Source organism: Trachemys scripta, unplaced genomic scaffold (assembly GCF_013100865.1).
Source record: "Trachemys scripta elegans isolate TJP31775 unplaced genomic scaffold, CAS_Tse_1.0 scaffold_36, whole genome shotgun sequence".
Classification (NCBI taxonomy): domain Eukaryota; kingdom Metazoa; phylum Chordata; order Testudines; family Emydidae; genus Trachemys; species Trachemys scripta.
Window position 1 is genome coordinate 46380 of NW_023260523.1, and position 13706 is coordinate 60085.

Here is a 13706-nt window from a genome sequence, read left to right on the forward strand (position 1 = left end):
GCCGAGATGTTTGTTGGGGTGAGAGTTTTAGATTCTGCGTTGGCTTTTCTGTGGCCCGAGCCCCTCCACCAGGGGGTGCCCTTCAGCGTCTAACAGCCTGGACTTGTTGATATCCCCCTGGGTGCAGGGAAATTCAAGTCAGGGCTCCCCTGCTACACCACACCTGCCTGTAGGGGGCACCCTGTGTCAGCCGGGAATGATGACGCCCAGCCAGCCAGCCAGCAAATACAAAACTTTCAAATGGGAGCTTTATTCAGTCCTCTCTCAACAGTTACAAAAAACTATTTACAGGGGTTGGGCTGGATTCTCCTGTTCCCCTCGTGTAAACCCAGAGCCCCCCTGGAGCCAGGGCTGGATGCTGAGCGCGGTGTCAATCCAGGGCAGCCCATCGATGGCAGTAGAGTCAGGGCTGGATTCTGATCCGGTCGGCCAGTGTGAATCCGGTCACTCCAGTTCCGTGCATGGAGTTGCCACTGGAGCAAATCAGGTGTGACTTCAATTTAGTTACTTCAGATTTACACCAGCTGAGAGGGGAATCAGCCTCACTAACGCCAGTGGGGTTATTCATTTACACCCATCGGCAAAAGCAGGGTCAGTCGCTTTGTCTCTGGCCCCTGGCCTAGGGCAGGATGGGAGCTAGCGCCCCCTAGGGGAGAAAGCCCCACAGGAACCTCCTCTGGCTGCTGGAAAGCATCAAGGGGTGGGAGGGCATGAGGAGCATAACCCAGCCCTGGATCCCCCCACAGACGTCAAGGTGCAGAAGACCCACACAACTTGGAAGGTGCATCCAACTCCACCCCCATCCAGGGGTTCTGGGGTGATCAGCAAAGTAGCCCCTCAAAAACTGATGCAGAGGGATGGGACCAGTTAGCCCCCACAGGGGGGAAGGGGGGCATGTCATCATGGAACCCCTTCGCTGCTGGAAAGAGATCTGCCAAAGGAGAGATCCAGTTTGGGGGAAAGAGCGTGCAGGGGTGAGGGGGAGGCACTGTAATTTAACCCCTTCCCTGCTGGAGATGCACTGAGCTTCCTGAGGTAACCGCTGGACACTCAGTGCAGCAGGATCCCCCCCTGCACCAGATGTCGGGGAGCGGCAGCCCAGTCCTCAGGGCCGGGCGCGGGGTCCCCTCAGGAGCTCTGCTTCTGCCTCTTCCAGAAGCGCTTGACGTCGGAGTGGCCAGCGGGCGTCACCACCATGAGGCGCTTGGCGGGGTTCTCGAAGACCAGCACGCCCAGGTCCCGGGCGTGGTTCCGCAGCAGCTCAAAGTCCACCTGGGACAGGAACTGGTTGTACAGCACGCCTGTACGGGGGGAAAAAAGAGGAAGGGATGGAAGGAAAGGTGGGAGACATGGAGAGATGGAAGGAGAGGGAATGGGGCCAAGGGGGAAGGGATGATGGGGGGAAGGAATAGTGGGAGACATGGAAGAAGAGGGGGAGACGAGAGAGGGAATAGGGCAGAAAAGAGGAATGATGGATGGATAAAGGGGGGAAAGGGGTGGAGTGGGAGAGGAGGATGGAGAGGAGGAGAGATGAATGGAGGAGGAAGAGGAAGCCGAGAAGAGGGTGAGGACAGACAGATGGATAAGTAGGAGGGGAAAAGGGAGGGAGGGAAGGATGGAGGGAGAATGAGGCGGGGAAGATGAATGATGGATAAGTGGGATGGAGGAGGGAGATGAAAGGAGGAATGGGGCAGAGAATTGTATAGAGGACAGATGGGTAAGTGGAATGGAGGGAGGGAAAGGAGAGGAGAATGGGGCAGAGAGGGAGGAAAAAACCCATCAGACTCCATCAGGGCACCATCCCTTCCCCTGCTGCTGGCCCCCCCAGTGTCCAGCCCTTCCCCCAAGACACTCACCCTCGGAGAAGCGCAGCCGGTCGCGCTCCAGCTCCCAGAGCCGGATCTGATCCGTGATGGTCGGAGGCAGCACTGGGGTCTGCGGGGGGAGCAGGCGAGGAGTCACTCAGCAGCTACTGGTCCCACGACCAACCCCCAGCTCCCAAGGATAGAGACCATCTAGGCACCCATAGGGCCCTGATCTCTATGGTATCTGCCCCTCCCCTCTGTCCACTGGGTCTCTGGACCCTCCCCTGTCTCTAACCCCCATCCTTCACCTGCCCTGCTCCTGCCCTGCTCCGTCAATGAGCTCTGTCTTCTAGCTCAGCCCCTTTCATCTCTGCCCTGGCTAGTTCACTCCAGCCCCTAGGAGTTAGGGAAATATTGTCACCAGTGGGGACCCAGGAGTCCTGGCTCCCACCTCCCACCCCCACCCTGCTCTAACCCACTAGACTCCACTCCGTTCCCCGAGCTGGGGAGAGAACCCAGGAATCCTGACTCCCAGCCCCCCAGCTCCTCACCTGTCTCAGCATCACAGGGTGTGCCCTGGTCCGTAGGAAGTGGATGATCTGCAGGCAGAGGGGACATTGTAACCGGCCGGCGCCCCCTAGCAGCCACCCACAGCCTGTCCCTCCCCCCAGGGCTGGGGTACAACCCCGCCTCGGATGATCCTTCCCCGTAACCAGACTGTCTCGTCGGAGGGGTGAGCGTGGGTCCATATGATGCCTCAGAGACACCCCTCACCCTTCTCTAACTACTAAACACCACTCCCTTTCCAGAGCTGGGGACAAAACCCAGGAGTCCTGGCTCCCAGCGCCCCCTCCTCTAACCCACTAGACCCCACTCCCCTCCCAGAGCTGGGAATAGAACCCAGGAGTCCTGCCTCCCAGTGGGGGTGCAGAGAAAGGGGCTGGGCTATCCAAAGCAGGAAATGTTTGATCCGTTTCTCCCCCCAAGGGGCAAGCTGGGAGCCCCGTTGCTTGGGTTCGGGGCGATCCCGTCCCAGGTCGGAGCCCTCACCGGGTCTCTGTGATCCCCGTCCCCTGTCCCCGGCTCTCACCTGCTCGGCCGTGATGCCGTTGGCGATGGCCTGCTGGACGCTCTCGCGGGTCACGTGGGCCACCACCAGGTTGGGGAAGCGATACTGCATCTCAGAGAACAGTGCGATGAGCGCGATCTGCAGCTCCGAGTCTGGGGCGGGGCGGGGAGGGGAGTGGCAGTGGATAGGAGACAATCAATCAGGTTGTGGCCTTATCTAGGGAAGCCCCGCCCCTTGGAGGCGTGGCCAGCACCATCCCATGGAATCAGTGCCCCCCAAGGAGTCATCATCCTTCGCAGCATATGGGGGATCCCACCCATAGATCTCCCTGCATTTACACACTGGGGTCAGGATCACTGACCCTGTGTTGGGGGGGGACGGGGACTGAGGCACGGGAAAGGGCATGTGCCCCTCAAGGTCACAGAGATCTGGGAACGGAACCCAGGAGTCCTAACTCCCAGCCCCTGTCTGCTCTGACTCATTAGACCCCACTCCCCTCCCAGAGCTGGAGATAGAACCCAGGAGTCCTGGCTTCCAGCCTCCCCTTCTCTAACCATAAGACCCCACTCCCCGCCCAGAACTGGGGATAGAACCCAGGAGTCCTGACTGTCCCCCCTCCCCCCCATGATTCCGGCCTGTGAGGCAGCAGCTGCTGTTCTCATTTACTCCCACACTCCCCATGTCCTGGCCATGGGCTCCGAAGGAAGCTGCAGTGAGGAGGGGATAGGGGGTCGGAGACTAGCCAGGTGGGTGACCCCCGGCCCTTGACCTCTGACCTGTGTACGCATAGACCCTGTAATTGGTCTCTACGACGACGAAGCCCTGGTTGTGGGTGTCCGTGGTGGTGCCGGAGATTCCTGAGGACAAGTTAATGGCCAGGCGGGTGGGGTAATAGCGCCGCGACTTCCTCTGCAAGGGGGGGGAACGCAGGGTGTCTGCAGAGACCCTCAACCCTGACCCGCAGCTCCCCCCAGTGCCCTTCAACCCCAACCCACAGCCCCCAGATCCCTCCCAATTCCCCACAGCTCTGCTGGTGCCCCTCAACCCCGACCCGCAGCCCCCTGCTATCCCAGCCCCAACCTCCCCACACCTCCCCACAGCTCTGCTGGTGCTCCTCTACTCTGACCTGCAGCCCCCAAGTTCTGCTGGTGCCCCTCAACCCTGACCCACAGCCCCTGCTAGCCTAACCCCCAGCTTCCCCTAATGCCCCTCAACCCCGACCCACAGCCTCCAGATTCCCCCCAACTCCCCACAGCTCTGCTGGTGCTCCTGAACCCTGACCCGGAGCCCCCACTAGCCCAGCCCCCACCTCCCCCAACCCTACATCTGCCAGTGCCCCCCAATTCCAACCTATAGCCCCCTGCTAGCCCAGCCCTGGGGTCCCCCCAACCCAGCTCTGCTGGTGCCCCTCAGTCCTTCTCCACATACCTTCCTCTGGAAGACCAGACCAAATTCCCGAAGGTGTTGAAGAAAATTGAGCAGCGAGTCACTCATTCCCTCCACCGAGTAATCCTGGGAGGGAGCAAAAGCAAAGACGCTTTGTTTCCAGACATAAGGAAGCCCCAGTGAGGCTCCCATATTATCAATCCACTGAGAATCGCTCCCCACAGCTCTACCCTGTCTGATCCTACATGTTCCCAGCCAGGGGGCTCCCAGCCCTGCCCCCTTGGGGGGACGATTTCACGGCCCAACACCCATCCGGATTCTCCCCCCACAGCCTGAAATTGACCAATAGGGTCACTTTCACGCAGTGCCCCTTAACTCCCTTCCTCTCCTCTCAGCAGCAGCAATGTCCCTGTAGATGTTTTCTACCATGTGTTGCAAGAGCAAAAGGAAGGAGGGTCTAGTGGTTCGGGCACTGCGCTGGAGCTCAGGAGATCTGGTCTCAATTCCCTGACTCCCTGCGTGACCTGGAGCAAGCTGCTTCATTGCTCCATGCCTCAGTTTCCCCAGCTGTGCAATGGGCGCAATACCCTTTCCCTGTGAGGCTCTCCGATGCTATGATTGTAAAAGGGCCAGCAGGGTCTCCCATGGAGAGGTTCATGATAGAACCTACTGGGTTTTCCTTCTGCCTTGTTCAGCTGATCCAAACCTCAGTTAAATCAATTTGCTCAAGAGCAGGGGCCTGGGTTCTATCCCCAGCTCTGGGAGGGGAGTGGGGTGTAGTGGTTAGAGCAGGAGGTTCCCCGCCTACCTTGCCAAGGGTGGAGAAGCTGAGCTGGAAGAGGAAGGACAGGATCTCCACTAGGTCCATGCCCCGGGTCTGCAGGGGAGACAACGAGGGGTTAAAACGGGGGGGGGGCACGGATGCAAGAGGCAGAGCTGCTGGGAAGTGGGGAGGTAGTTTGGGGGGGAGGGGGATAGTGGGGGGAGAAGGGGATTACTCCCGGGGGAGGCAGTGGGGGGCTCTAGGGCCTGGGGGGAGACACAAAGGGGGCAGGCACTGGGGCAGGCGGGAGATCTCACCTCAGCGGACTGCAGGTACTGCAGCATGAAGTACCAGAGCTGGGAGGACGTGTCCAGCAGCAGGAACTGGAAGCCGGCGGAGGTGATGCAGGGGGGCTCTCCGGGTTCGCTGCTGAGAGGGGGTGGGGGAGACAGGGATCAGGACTCAGCACCCCCCGCAACTACAGGCTGGGTCACTACAGCAGCCACTAGGGGGCAGAGGGGAGCTGGGGGTCCCTGGCCTGTCCAGCTCTCGGCCTCCTTCCTTAAGTGGCCGGAGAAGGGGGCTGGTTGCAGGGGAAAGGCCCCGCGTCCCATTCTCCCCGCCAAGCCAGCCAGTGCCCGGCCCTGGGGCTGGATCAGAGCCGGCACCCCCAAGAGGGGAAAGGCCCCATGTCCCCACTCACCTCTTCATCAGCCCGGCTTGGCTGAGGAGCTGGGCGAGATCCTGGCTGACCGCGGCGCTGGGGGAGCCCACCATGAAATGCAGGATTACCTGGGCCAGCAGGAGATGGACACATGGACGGGTCAGCAACCAGGAACGCTCCAGACACGCACCCAATTTGCAGGTGCTGCCCTTTTCTGCCACCAGAGGGCCTCTCAACCCTGTTCCACTAGGCCAGGGGTGGGCAAACTACAGCTCGCAGGCTGGATCCGGCCCCTCAGGGCTTTGGATCCGGCCTGCGGGATTGCCCCCCGGTGGCACTGCCGGCCTCACGCTGCTCCCACAAGCGGCCGCACCACCTCCCTCCCCTGAAGCTCCCATTGGCCGGGAATGGGGAACTGCAGCCAATGGGAACTTCAGGGGAGGTACCCACAGTTAAGAGCAGCGCACGGAGCTCTCTGCCCCCCTATGCCCCACAGGGGCCGTAGGGACATGGTGCCGGCTGCTTCCCAGAGCGGCACTAGGGAGCCTGCCCTGGCCCTGGTGCACGCCGCTGCTGCGCCAGGCCAGAGCCCGAACCCCTCCTGCACCCCAACCCCCTGCCCTAAGTCCCCTGCCACACCTCGCACCCCTCCTGCACCCCCAACCCCCTGCCCTGAACCCCCTCATACACCTTGCACCCCTCCTGCACCCCAACCCTCTGCTCTGAACCCCCTCATATACCCCGCACCCTCCTCTGCCCCAACCCCTTGCCCTGAGCCCCTTCCTGCACACCGTACTCACCCCACACTCCCTCCCGCACCCCAACCCCCTGCCCCGGCCCTGCATACAATTTCCCCACCCAGATGTGGCCCTCGGGCCAAAACGTTTGCCCACCCCTGGACTAGTCAATGACAAAAATCCCTCCTGAACCCATTGCCACGTCGCCATGCGGCTGTTCCCCAGCTGCCCCACTCCAGAAGTGGCTGCATTTCCGTACCAGGTGAGCAATCCCTGTGCAGTGCTGCAGTGCGGCTGTTCTCCAGCAGCCTCACCCCAGAGGTGGCTGCATCTCAGTGTGTGGGTGAAAGGATGTGAAGCACGCAAAGTGCTTTGGGATACTTTGTACTGGCGGTGTTAGGGAAATGTTTATGGCATCATCTTAGTACAGAACTGCCCACCCACTTGAGTCAATTGGGGTCTAGTGGTTAGTACGGGGGGGGGCTGGAAGCCAGGACTCCTGGGTTCTATCTCCAGCTCTCGGAAGGGGGTGGAGTTTAGTGGTTGGAACAGGGTAGTGGCTGGGAGCCTGGACTCCTGGGTTCTCTTGGGGTCAGCACAGGGGGTTTACCAGCACTCACCTCCCATCTCTCCTCGGCATATTTATCCAGCGACGGGACATCCCGCGCGTGCTTGTCTGGCCCCAGCTGGCTGGTGTCATCGGACCAGGCCTTGCCCCTAGAACCGGGGGCGAGACACAAAATGGATTCGCCAGGGTCAGAACAGGCCACCTGATGGAGCTGTGATCAAATAGGCACCGGCTCTTTAAACCCGCGCCGTTGGAGTTACCCAGCCTGGCATGAACACAAGCCTTCTGCTGACTTCACTCAGCAGCAGCGCCACTCAGCAGACACAGGTGTGAACTGCAGGTGACTTTTCTATGGCAACTCGCCCCAGGTTACACAGCAAGGCAGTGGTACAACTGAGGATAGAACCCAGGAGTCCTGACTCCCAGCCCCGCCTGCTCTAACCCACTAGACCCCACTACTCCCAACCTGAGGTATGCATAGAACCCAGGAGTCCTGGTTCCCCAACCCTTCCTCCCAACTCTACCTACTGGACTACACTAAATGACTCTAATTGGCATAGATACCAGATCTAATTAAGTAACTATTCTGATCTCAGTGATCCATCAGGACTCCTGGGTTCTATCCCCAGCTCTGGGAGGGAAGTGGGGTCTAGTGGGTTTGAGCGGGGGGAGGGCTGGGAGCCAGGACTCCTGGGTTCTGTCTCCAGATCTGGGAGGGCAGTGGGGTCCAGTGGGTTAGAGCAGGGGGGCTGGGAGTCAGGACTCCTGGGTTCTATTCCCAGTCCTGACAATGATTTGTATTGTCATGAGTGGATCCTGTCCCCTCTCTGTGCCTCAGTTTCCCCCTTCAGGCAGCGAGCTACTGACTGCCCTTTGGGGGCGCTGCGCTGCTCACGGCTGGGGTTTCCAGAGGGAATCAGGTATCCAGCACTGGCAGTCCAAGGGGTCAGTCAATAGAAGGCAGGCACCTAACTCCCTTAGGAACTCCCAGCCCCCCTGCGCAGGGCACCTTGGCATCCATGAGGCTGCTCCGCCCTGCCCCCATCCCCAGCTTCTCACCCGCCCAGCAAGGCGATGCGCAGGTTCTCCTTGAAGATGGGGTTCAGGACCAGCCCCTGCAGACCCCCCGGCAGCAGCTGGGTGTGCCAGAGCCGCAGCCCCAGCAGCACGTCGGAGCTCTCCTCCTGCTCCCTGCGGCGAGACCAAAGCGCGAGTGAGCCGAGAGCCTGCAGCCACCTCCAGGCTGCAGGGCAGGGGCTGGGACCCCAGCAGGGGGGTCAGGAAGGGATCTGGCAGCATGGGGTGACCACAAACAGTGAGATGCATTATGGGAAGTTTATGACCTCCTCTGGCACTGGTCACTCGATTGGGGAACTGGCTGACCCATGGGATATGGGGCCGTTCTCCTTTAGGGGGTGCGGCTCCAATCCTGTTCCAGGGCAGGGGACTGGCTGGCTCAGGGAGGTGGGGAATGGGATACGGGGCCTTTCCCCTCTAGGGGGGGCTGGCTCCATTCTAGCCCCAGGGCAGGGAACTGGCTGGCTTGGGGGGCAAGGAATAGGACACAGGCCTTTCCCCTCTAGGGGGTGTCGACTCCAATCCAGGGCAGGGGGACTGGCTGGCTCAGGGAGGTGGGGAATGGGCCTTTCCCCTCTAGGTGGCGCCAGCCCTGATCCAGCCCCTGGCCAGGGGGACTGGCTGGCTTGGGGGACTGGGGAGTGGTGACCCCAGATCAGTATTCAAAGTTTCATCTACCCCACCCAGGCCACCTCAATGGCCCTCCAGCCCCCGGACTCACTTGACGTATTCCTTCTTTACCCACAATGCCACAGCAGCCTGGGGGAGGGGCTGCTCCAGGAAGAGCATCCGCATCACATAGTTCTTGGCCAATCCCGGCAGCTCACTGCGAAATACAAAGCACAAGGACAGGCCCCCAGGGGCGCTCGACAGGACAGCTTGACTAGGGTGCACCTGGGCTAGACACGCCCACGGGTCTGACCTCATCTGGCATGGCAGGGAGGCGGGATACCGGGCTAGATGGGCCCAGGGGTCTGGTCTGGAGTGGTAGGGGAGCAGGTGGGATACCAGGCTAGATGGGCCCACAGGTTTGGTGCAGGGTGACAGGATACCAGGCTAGATCCAGGCCGACCATTCCTCCATCTCTCAGAATTAGCCAACGATTATTGGTATCTGACCTAAGAAACGTCCCCAATCCCCACCCCTGTATGGGAACCCCAGGCTAGAACAGACCCCATCCAGCCCGAACTCCTCTCTCAGGGCCAAGACACCCCCTAGTGGACAGTGCTGAAACAATCCTCCCAGTCTGCCCCTTCGCCTCCTCAGACCCAGCCATCCCGCCGGGGGGCCGGGAGGGGGTGTGTGTGAGCCCACGCACCGGAACACAGCCAGGCAGGTGGCGGGGTGGTTGTAGAGCCGATCCAGGATGCCCGGGCTCAGCCCCCGCAGGAATTCGTGCAGGTTCTTGCATTTCAGCTGCACCCTCTGCAGCTTCATCACGGAGTCCATCACCTGGAAGGCAGAACAGGCATGAGCCGGGATCCCGGAAACCCATTTGCCAGGGAAAAATGCACAACTATCCCCTTGGTTGATTTTTGAATGCGCTTTAAATGGACACAACAGGACAGACTCTGAGAAACTGCTTCCGGCGTCGAGAGGTTACCCAAGGGCATACAGGGGTTCAGGTTTTAATGAAGCTCAAATGTCACTTCAGCTTCCTGACGTGAGGAATTAAAGTTATGAAAAGATGCTGAAAAATTAAAAATCCCCCTAAGGACCGTGCCACTGAGCTTGGCAAGGACAAATTTCACGGTGATGGAAATGGCAAGGCTGCAGATGGCGTTCGAAGGCAGACAATCATAGAACACACAGAAAGCGCTGAACATAAAAGGAACAAAAACGAGGCTGAACCCGCCAGGCCATCGACAACAGGAAGGAAACTGCACTGTGAGTGGATTGTTCCAGGGTTTTACAACTGTAAATATATCAATAAAACGCGGTGTTCAACGCATACCTACTGTGACTCGGGAAACTAAAGTTCAACGTTCCATTGTAATCACAGAAAAATGCTGATTTTTAGGGGAGTTTTTTAAATCGGAGAACGTTGTTTTTATTACAGAAAACTAGGATCCTTGATCATGACAAAGGGGTCTGTGCCAGGTAACCCACCGTTAACCGCCGTGTACTCCGTCTCCCTCTAGTGGCAGAACCCCAGAGAGGTTTTCCGACTCCCCCAGCACCTCTGTGGTCTGGGATCTGCTCCCTAGCTGGGGTGTGACATTAGCTTGGCTCCACTCCCTTGTGATTTGTGACTATAGGCTAATCAGCACCAGGCACGAGTGGATATTTAGCAGCGGCACTTGATGTTGGGAGCTTCAGCTGATAAGCTCCTAGGCCTGATTTCTAAAAGGAGTGTTGTTATATGCATTACGGTAGCACCCAGACGGGCGGAGCCCAATTGCGTTAGGTGCTGTACACACACACACACAAGCGGCTCCAAAGAGCTGACAATCTAGGGGCACTGGTTTGTTATTATTTATTATCTGTAGTCCGGTAGCACCTAGGAGCCCAAACATAAACCAGACCCTACAGTGCCAGGTGCTGCACAAACATAGAAGAAAAAGACGGTCTCTGCCCCATGGAGCCGACAATCTAAGCATAAGAGAAGAAACAGACAGGCAGGGAGCACATGGGAACAATGAGACAGCGTCGCTCAGCAGCTGTAGCGCACCAGCAGCCAAATGATTATAGGTGTGACAAAGTGGGCATATTCCATGGTCTTGATTAAGTCAATGTCTGTGCCTCAGTTTCCCTCTATACTTTGCACTGCTGCCGAATGGGGGGGGCAAAAGGGTTACGTCTGCTCTTGGGGCAAAACAGGACACACAAGGAACGTGTGTCGTATGGCTGTCTGGGGCGGACTGAAGGGGTCGTTAAAGGCTGACCCAGATCAGTGGAAAACCCAAGATGATGATGGAAGCCACGACAGGGAGGGGGAAGAGGAGCCGGCTTTCGGGAGAGGCCGGGCTGCTCTCACCTGGGACCAGGAGAAGGACTGGATTGGAGTTCACAGCAGCCTGGCCAGATGGATTATGTCTTAACCTTCATTGACTAGAAATCCTTAGGTTAGGACTGGTGCAATCACTAAACCCTGCTCCAGTTCGAAAAGGCTGCCGGGTATCCCCGCAAACACGGGCTGGAGTGCACTGGTCCCTAGAGAGGGTACAAGTCTCTACCAGGAGTCTAGCTGGGCAGAGCTCACAGGATGAAGCAGGACCGCTAGAGCCCAGAGGTTCAGTCTCAGAGGAAGAGTTGGACCCCTTGGGGGTCTGGCCCATTGACAGGCTTCCTCCAAGGGCCTGGGTAAAAGCTGGGGGCATATCACTGACACAGTGGATCTGCGGCAGCAGGGGTCACGACAGAGGAGAGCGTGAAGAAGGGCTATGAAGGCGGACGACAGGGGAGCTCTGTGGACGTGGACGGGGCGCTCCTCCCCAGCGCAAGGGGCAGTGGGGGAGAAAGCACAAAGGGGCCGGTCCGAAAACGTACCAAGCAATGGAGGCTTGGATCGAGGGCTGACCGCAGGCCAGAGCTGAGATCTCCATGGGGAATAAGAGATTAGGTGGGGCTAGGCCGGGGTTCTCACAACACATTTTTTGGTGGCCTCGGAATGCGGCCACCAACTCTTGCTGGTGGCCACTCTGACAATTTTTCCTAAAATACTTAAATAACTTTAGGAAAAAGAAATACATATGCACAGATACACATCCAAATCATGGTAATTTATTTATGTAGGAAATTTTTTTGCACACTCAATAATAAAAATAATGTACAGTTGGCTCTATTCTCTACTGGACCTACACAGAACAGAAACACGAATAAGGTGTTTGCACATTCTTGTCTTTTTGTGCTGTTTCTTTTGTTTTGTTTTGGTTGCCTTTTTTTTTTTAAATAAAGACTTGCTAGCTAGTAAGTCTGTTCCTATGAAAAGTGCTGTATGTTTGTTAATACCCCTCTCCATAGCAGCAGACTTGCTAGCTAGCCTGGAGGCTGTGAAAAGCGCTATTAACAAACATACAAATATCAATTCTCGCAGCAGACTTACCCAGCCCTGGATGGGGAGGTGGGCAGGGAGACAGCAGGGGACAGGGGAGATGGATGGGGGGCTGGAAAGGCAGCAGGGGGGTGAGCCAAAGGTTGGCACCCGCTGCCCCGCAGCCAGGGTCCAGGGCTGGAGCCCGAAGCCCCATGACCAGAGCCTGCTGCCCGCCACCTCAGGGCTGGAGCCCAAAACCTGAACGTCACCACTCCTGGGCAGGTGGGGAACTCACCAGTTGCAGGCTCCCTTGGCGTTTGTGGCTCCAGAGAGGGGCAGGGCCCAACCCCTGCTGGTGGCCCTGGGGGAAGGCCCAACACTTTGCACCTGCTAGTCACCGCCCAGCAGGCTGTGGCCGCAAGAAAAGCCCCAGGGGGGCCGCATTTGAGAAACGGGAGCTAGGCGGTGAATGGCATTGGAGGTGAGGCAGCGAGGCCTAGTGGACAGACACTCCAGAGAACTAAGTTCTAGTCCTGGCTCTGTCACGGGACCTTGGGCAGGCCACCACTTTGTGCCTCAGTTTCCCCCAACCAGAAAAATGGGGATTGTTGTAGAGCAGGGGTCGGCAACCTTTCAGAAGTGGTGTGCCGAGTCTTCATTGATTCACTCTGATTTAAGGTTTTGTGTACCAGTCATACATTGTAACATTTTTAGAAGCTCTCTTTCTATAAGTCTATAATATAGAACTAAACTATTGTTGTATGTAATGTAAATAAGGTTTTTAAAATGTTTAAGACGCTTCATTTAAAAATTAAATTAAAATACAGAGCCCCCCGGACCGGTGGCCAGGACCCGGACAGTGTGAGTGCCACTGAAAATCAGCTCGCGTGTCCCGCCTTCGACACGCGTGCCATAGGTTGCCTACCCCTGTCGTAGAGTCATAGAAATCTAGGGCCGGAAGGGACTTCAGGAGGTCATCCAGCCTAGCCCCCTAGGACACTGACCTCCTTTGTACAGGGCCTTGAGATCTGCGTAAGGGATCCCGCCCCCCAATTCCCTCCTTCTACAGCAAAGTGGCCCCCTCTTCCCCCCCACAAACACCTTACCAACCCCCCTATTCACCCCTGCCCCCCCAGTTTCCAAGCCATCCAAACCCCCCAACCCAACACCACAGCTGGGAAGGAGGCTGCTGCTGATCCACCCCCAGCCCCCCAGGTATCCCCCCCCATTACCTAGCAATGCCCCCATCCACCTCAGGGGTTCCCCATTCTGCCCCCTCACTTCCCTAGAAATCGCCCCACTGCCCCACCCTGCTACTAGAGGGGAGTCCTCTCTGCCCCCATCTATATCTCTAGGGTCTGCCCTTCCCTCTCTGCCCTCCCCCTCTCCCCCCCGCCCCCCCCCCTGCCCCCCTGGCAACCCCCCCCTCCCCACTGGACTCCCTCCCTGCCCCCCAACTCCCCCCCTCGGGGTTCCCCTCTCTCTCCCCCCAGCCCAGGGGAACCCACCTTCTCTCACGCCTGGGCAGCTGCCCCGGAGATAAAAGGCCGCGGGCTCCCTCCAGTCCCCCGCCCGCGGCTCCATGCGCAGCCACCCACCCCCGGCCAGATCAGCTCAGCCCTCCAGCGTCCCATCATGCACCTCACCTTCCCCCCCCCCAT

At 58.5% G+C, this 13706-nt stretch overlaps 1 protein-coding gene across 2 annotated transcripts; it reads right to left on the reverse strand.

Annotated features, from left to right (window-relative positions):
* Nucleotides 1–222: 222 nt before the first annotated feature.
* Nucleotides 223–13684, reverse strand: LOC117870569 (general transcription factor IIH subunit 4). Of its 2 annotated transcripts, none has more exons than XM_034757762.1 (14): nucleotides 13554–13684; nucleotides 9388–9521; nucleotides 8791–8895; nucleotides 8052–8183; nucleotides 7045–7141; nucleotides 5727–5815; nucleotides 5341–5449; nucleotides 5069–5137; nucleotides 4303–4386; nucleotides 3651–3783; nucleotides 2896–3026; nucleotides 2357–2404; nucleotides 1857–1935; nucleotides 223–1301 (listed from the first exon to the last, which is right to left on the reverse strand). In XM_034757762.1, exons 2-14 carry the CDS (start codon nucleotides 9516–9518, stop codon nucleotides 1129–1131), a joined length of 1380 nt encoding a protein of 459 aa, XP_034613653.1. In that variant the 5' UTR covers nucleotides 9519–9521; nucleotides 13554–13684; the 3' UTR covers nucleotides 223–1128. The 2 variants fall into 2 exon arrangements, with proteins under 2 accessions (XP_034613653.1, XP_034613652.1); XM_034757761.1 differs by having other exon boundaries at nucleotides 5341–5452.
* Nucleotides 13685–13706: the final 22 nt, after the last annotated feature.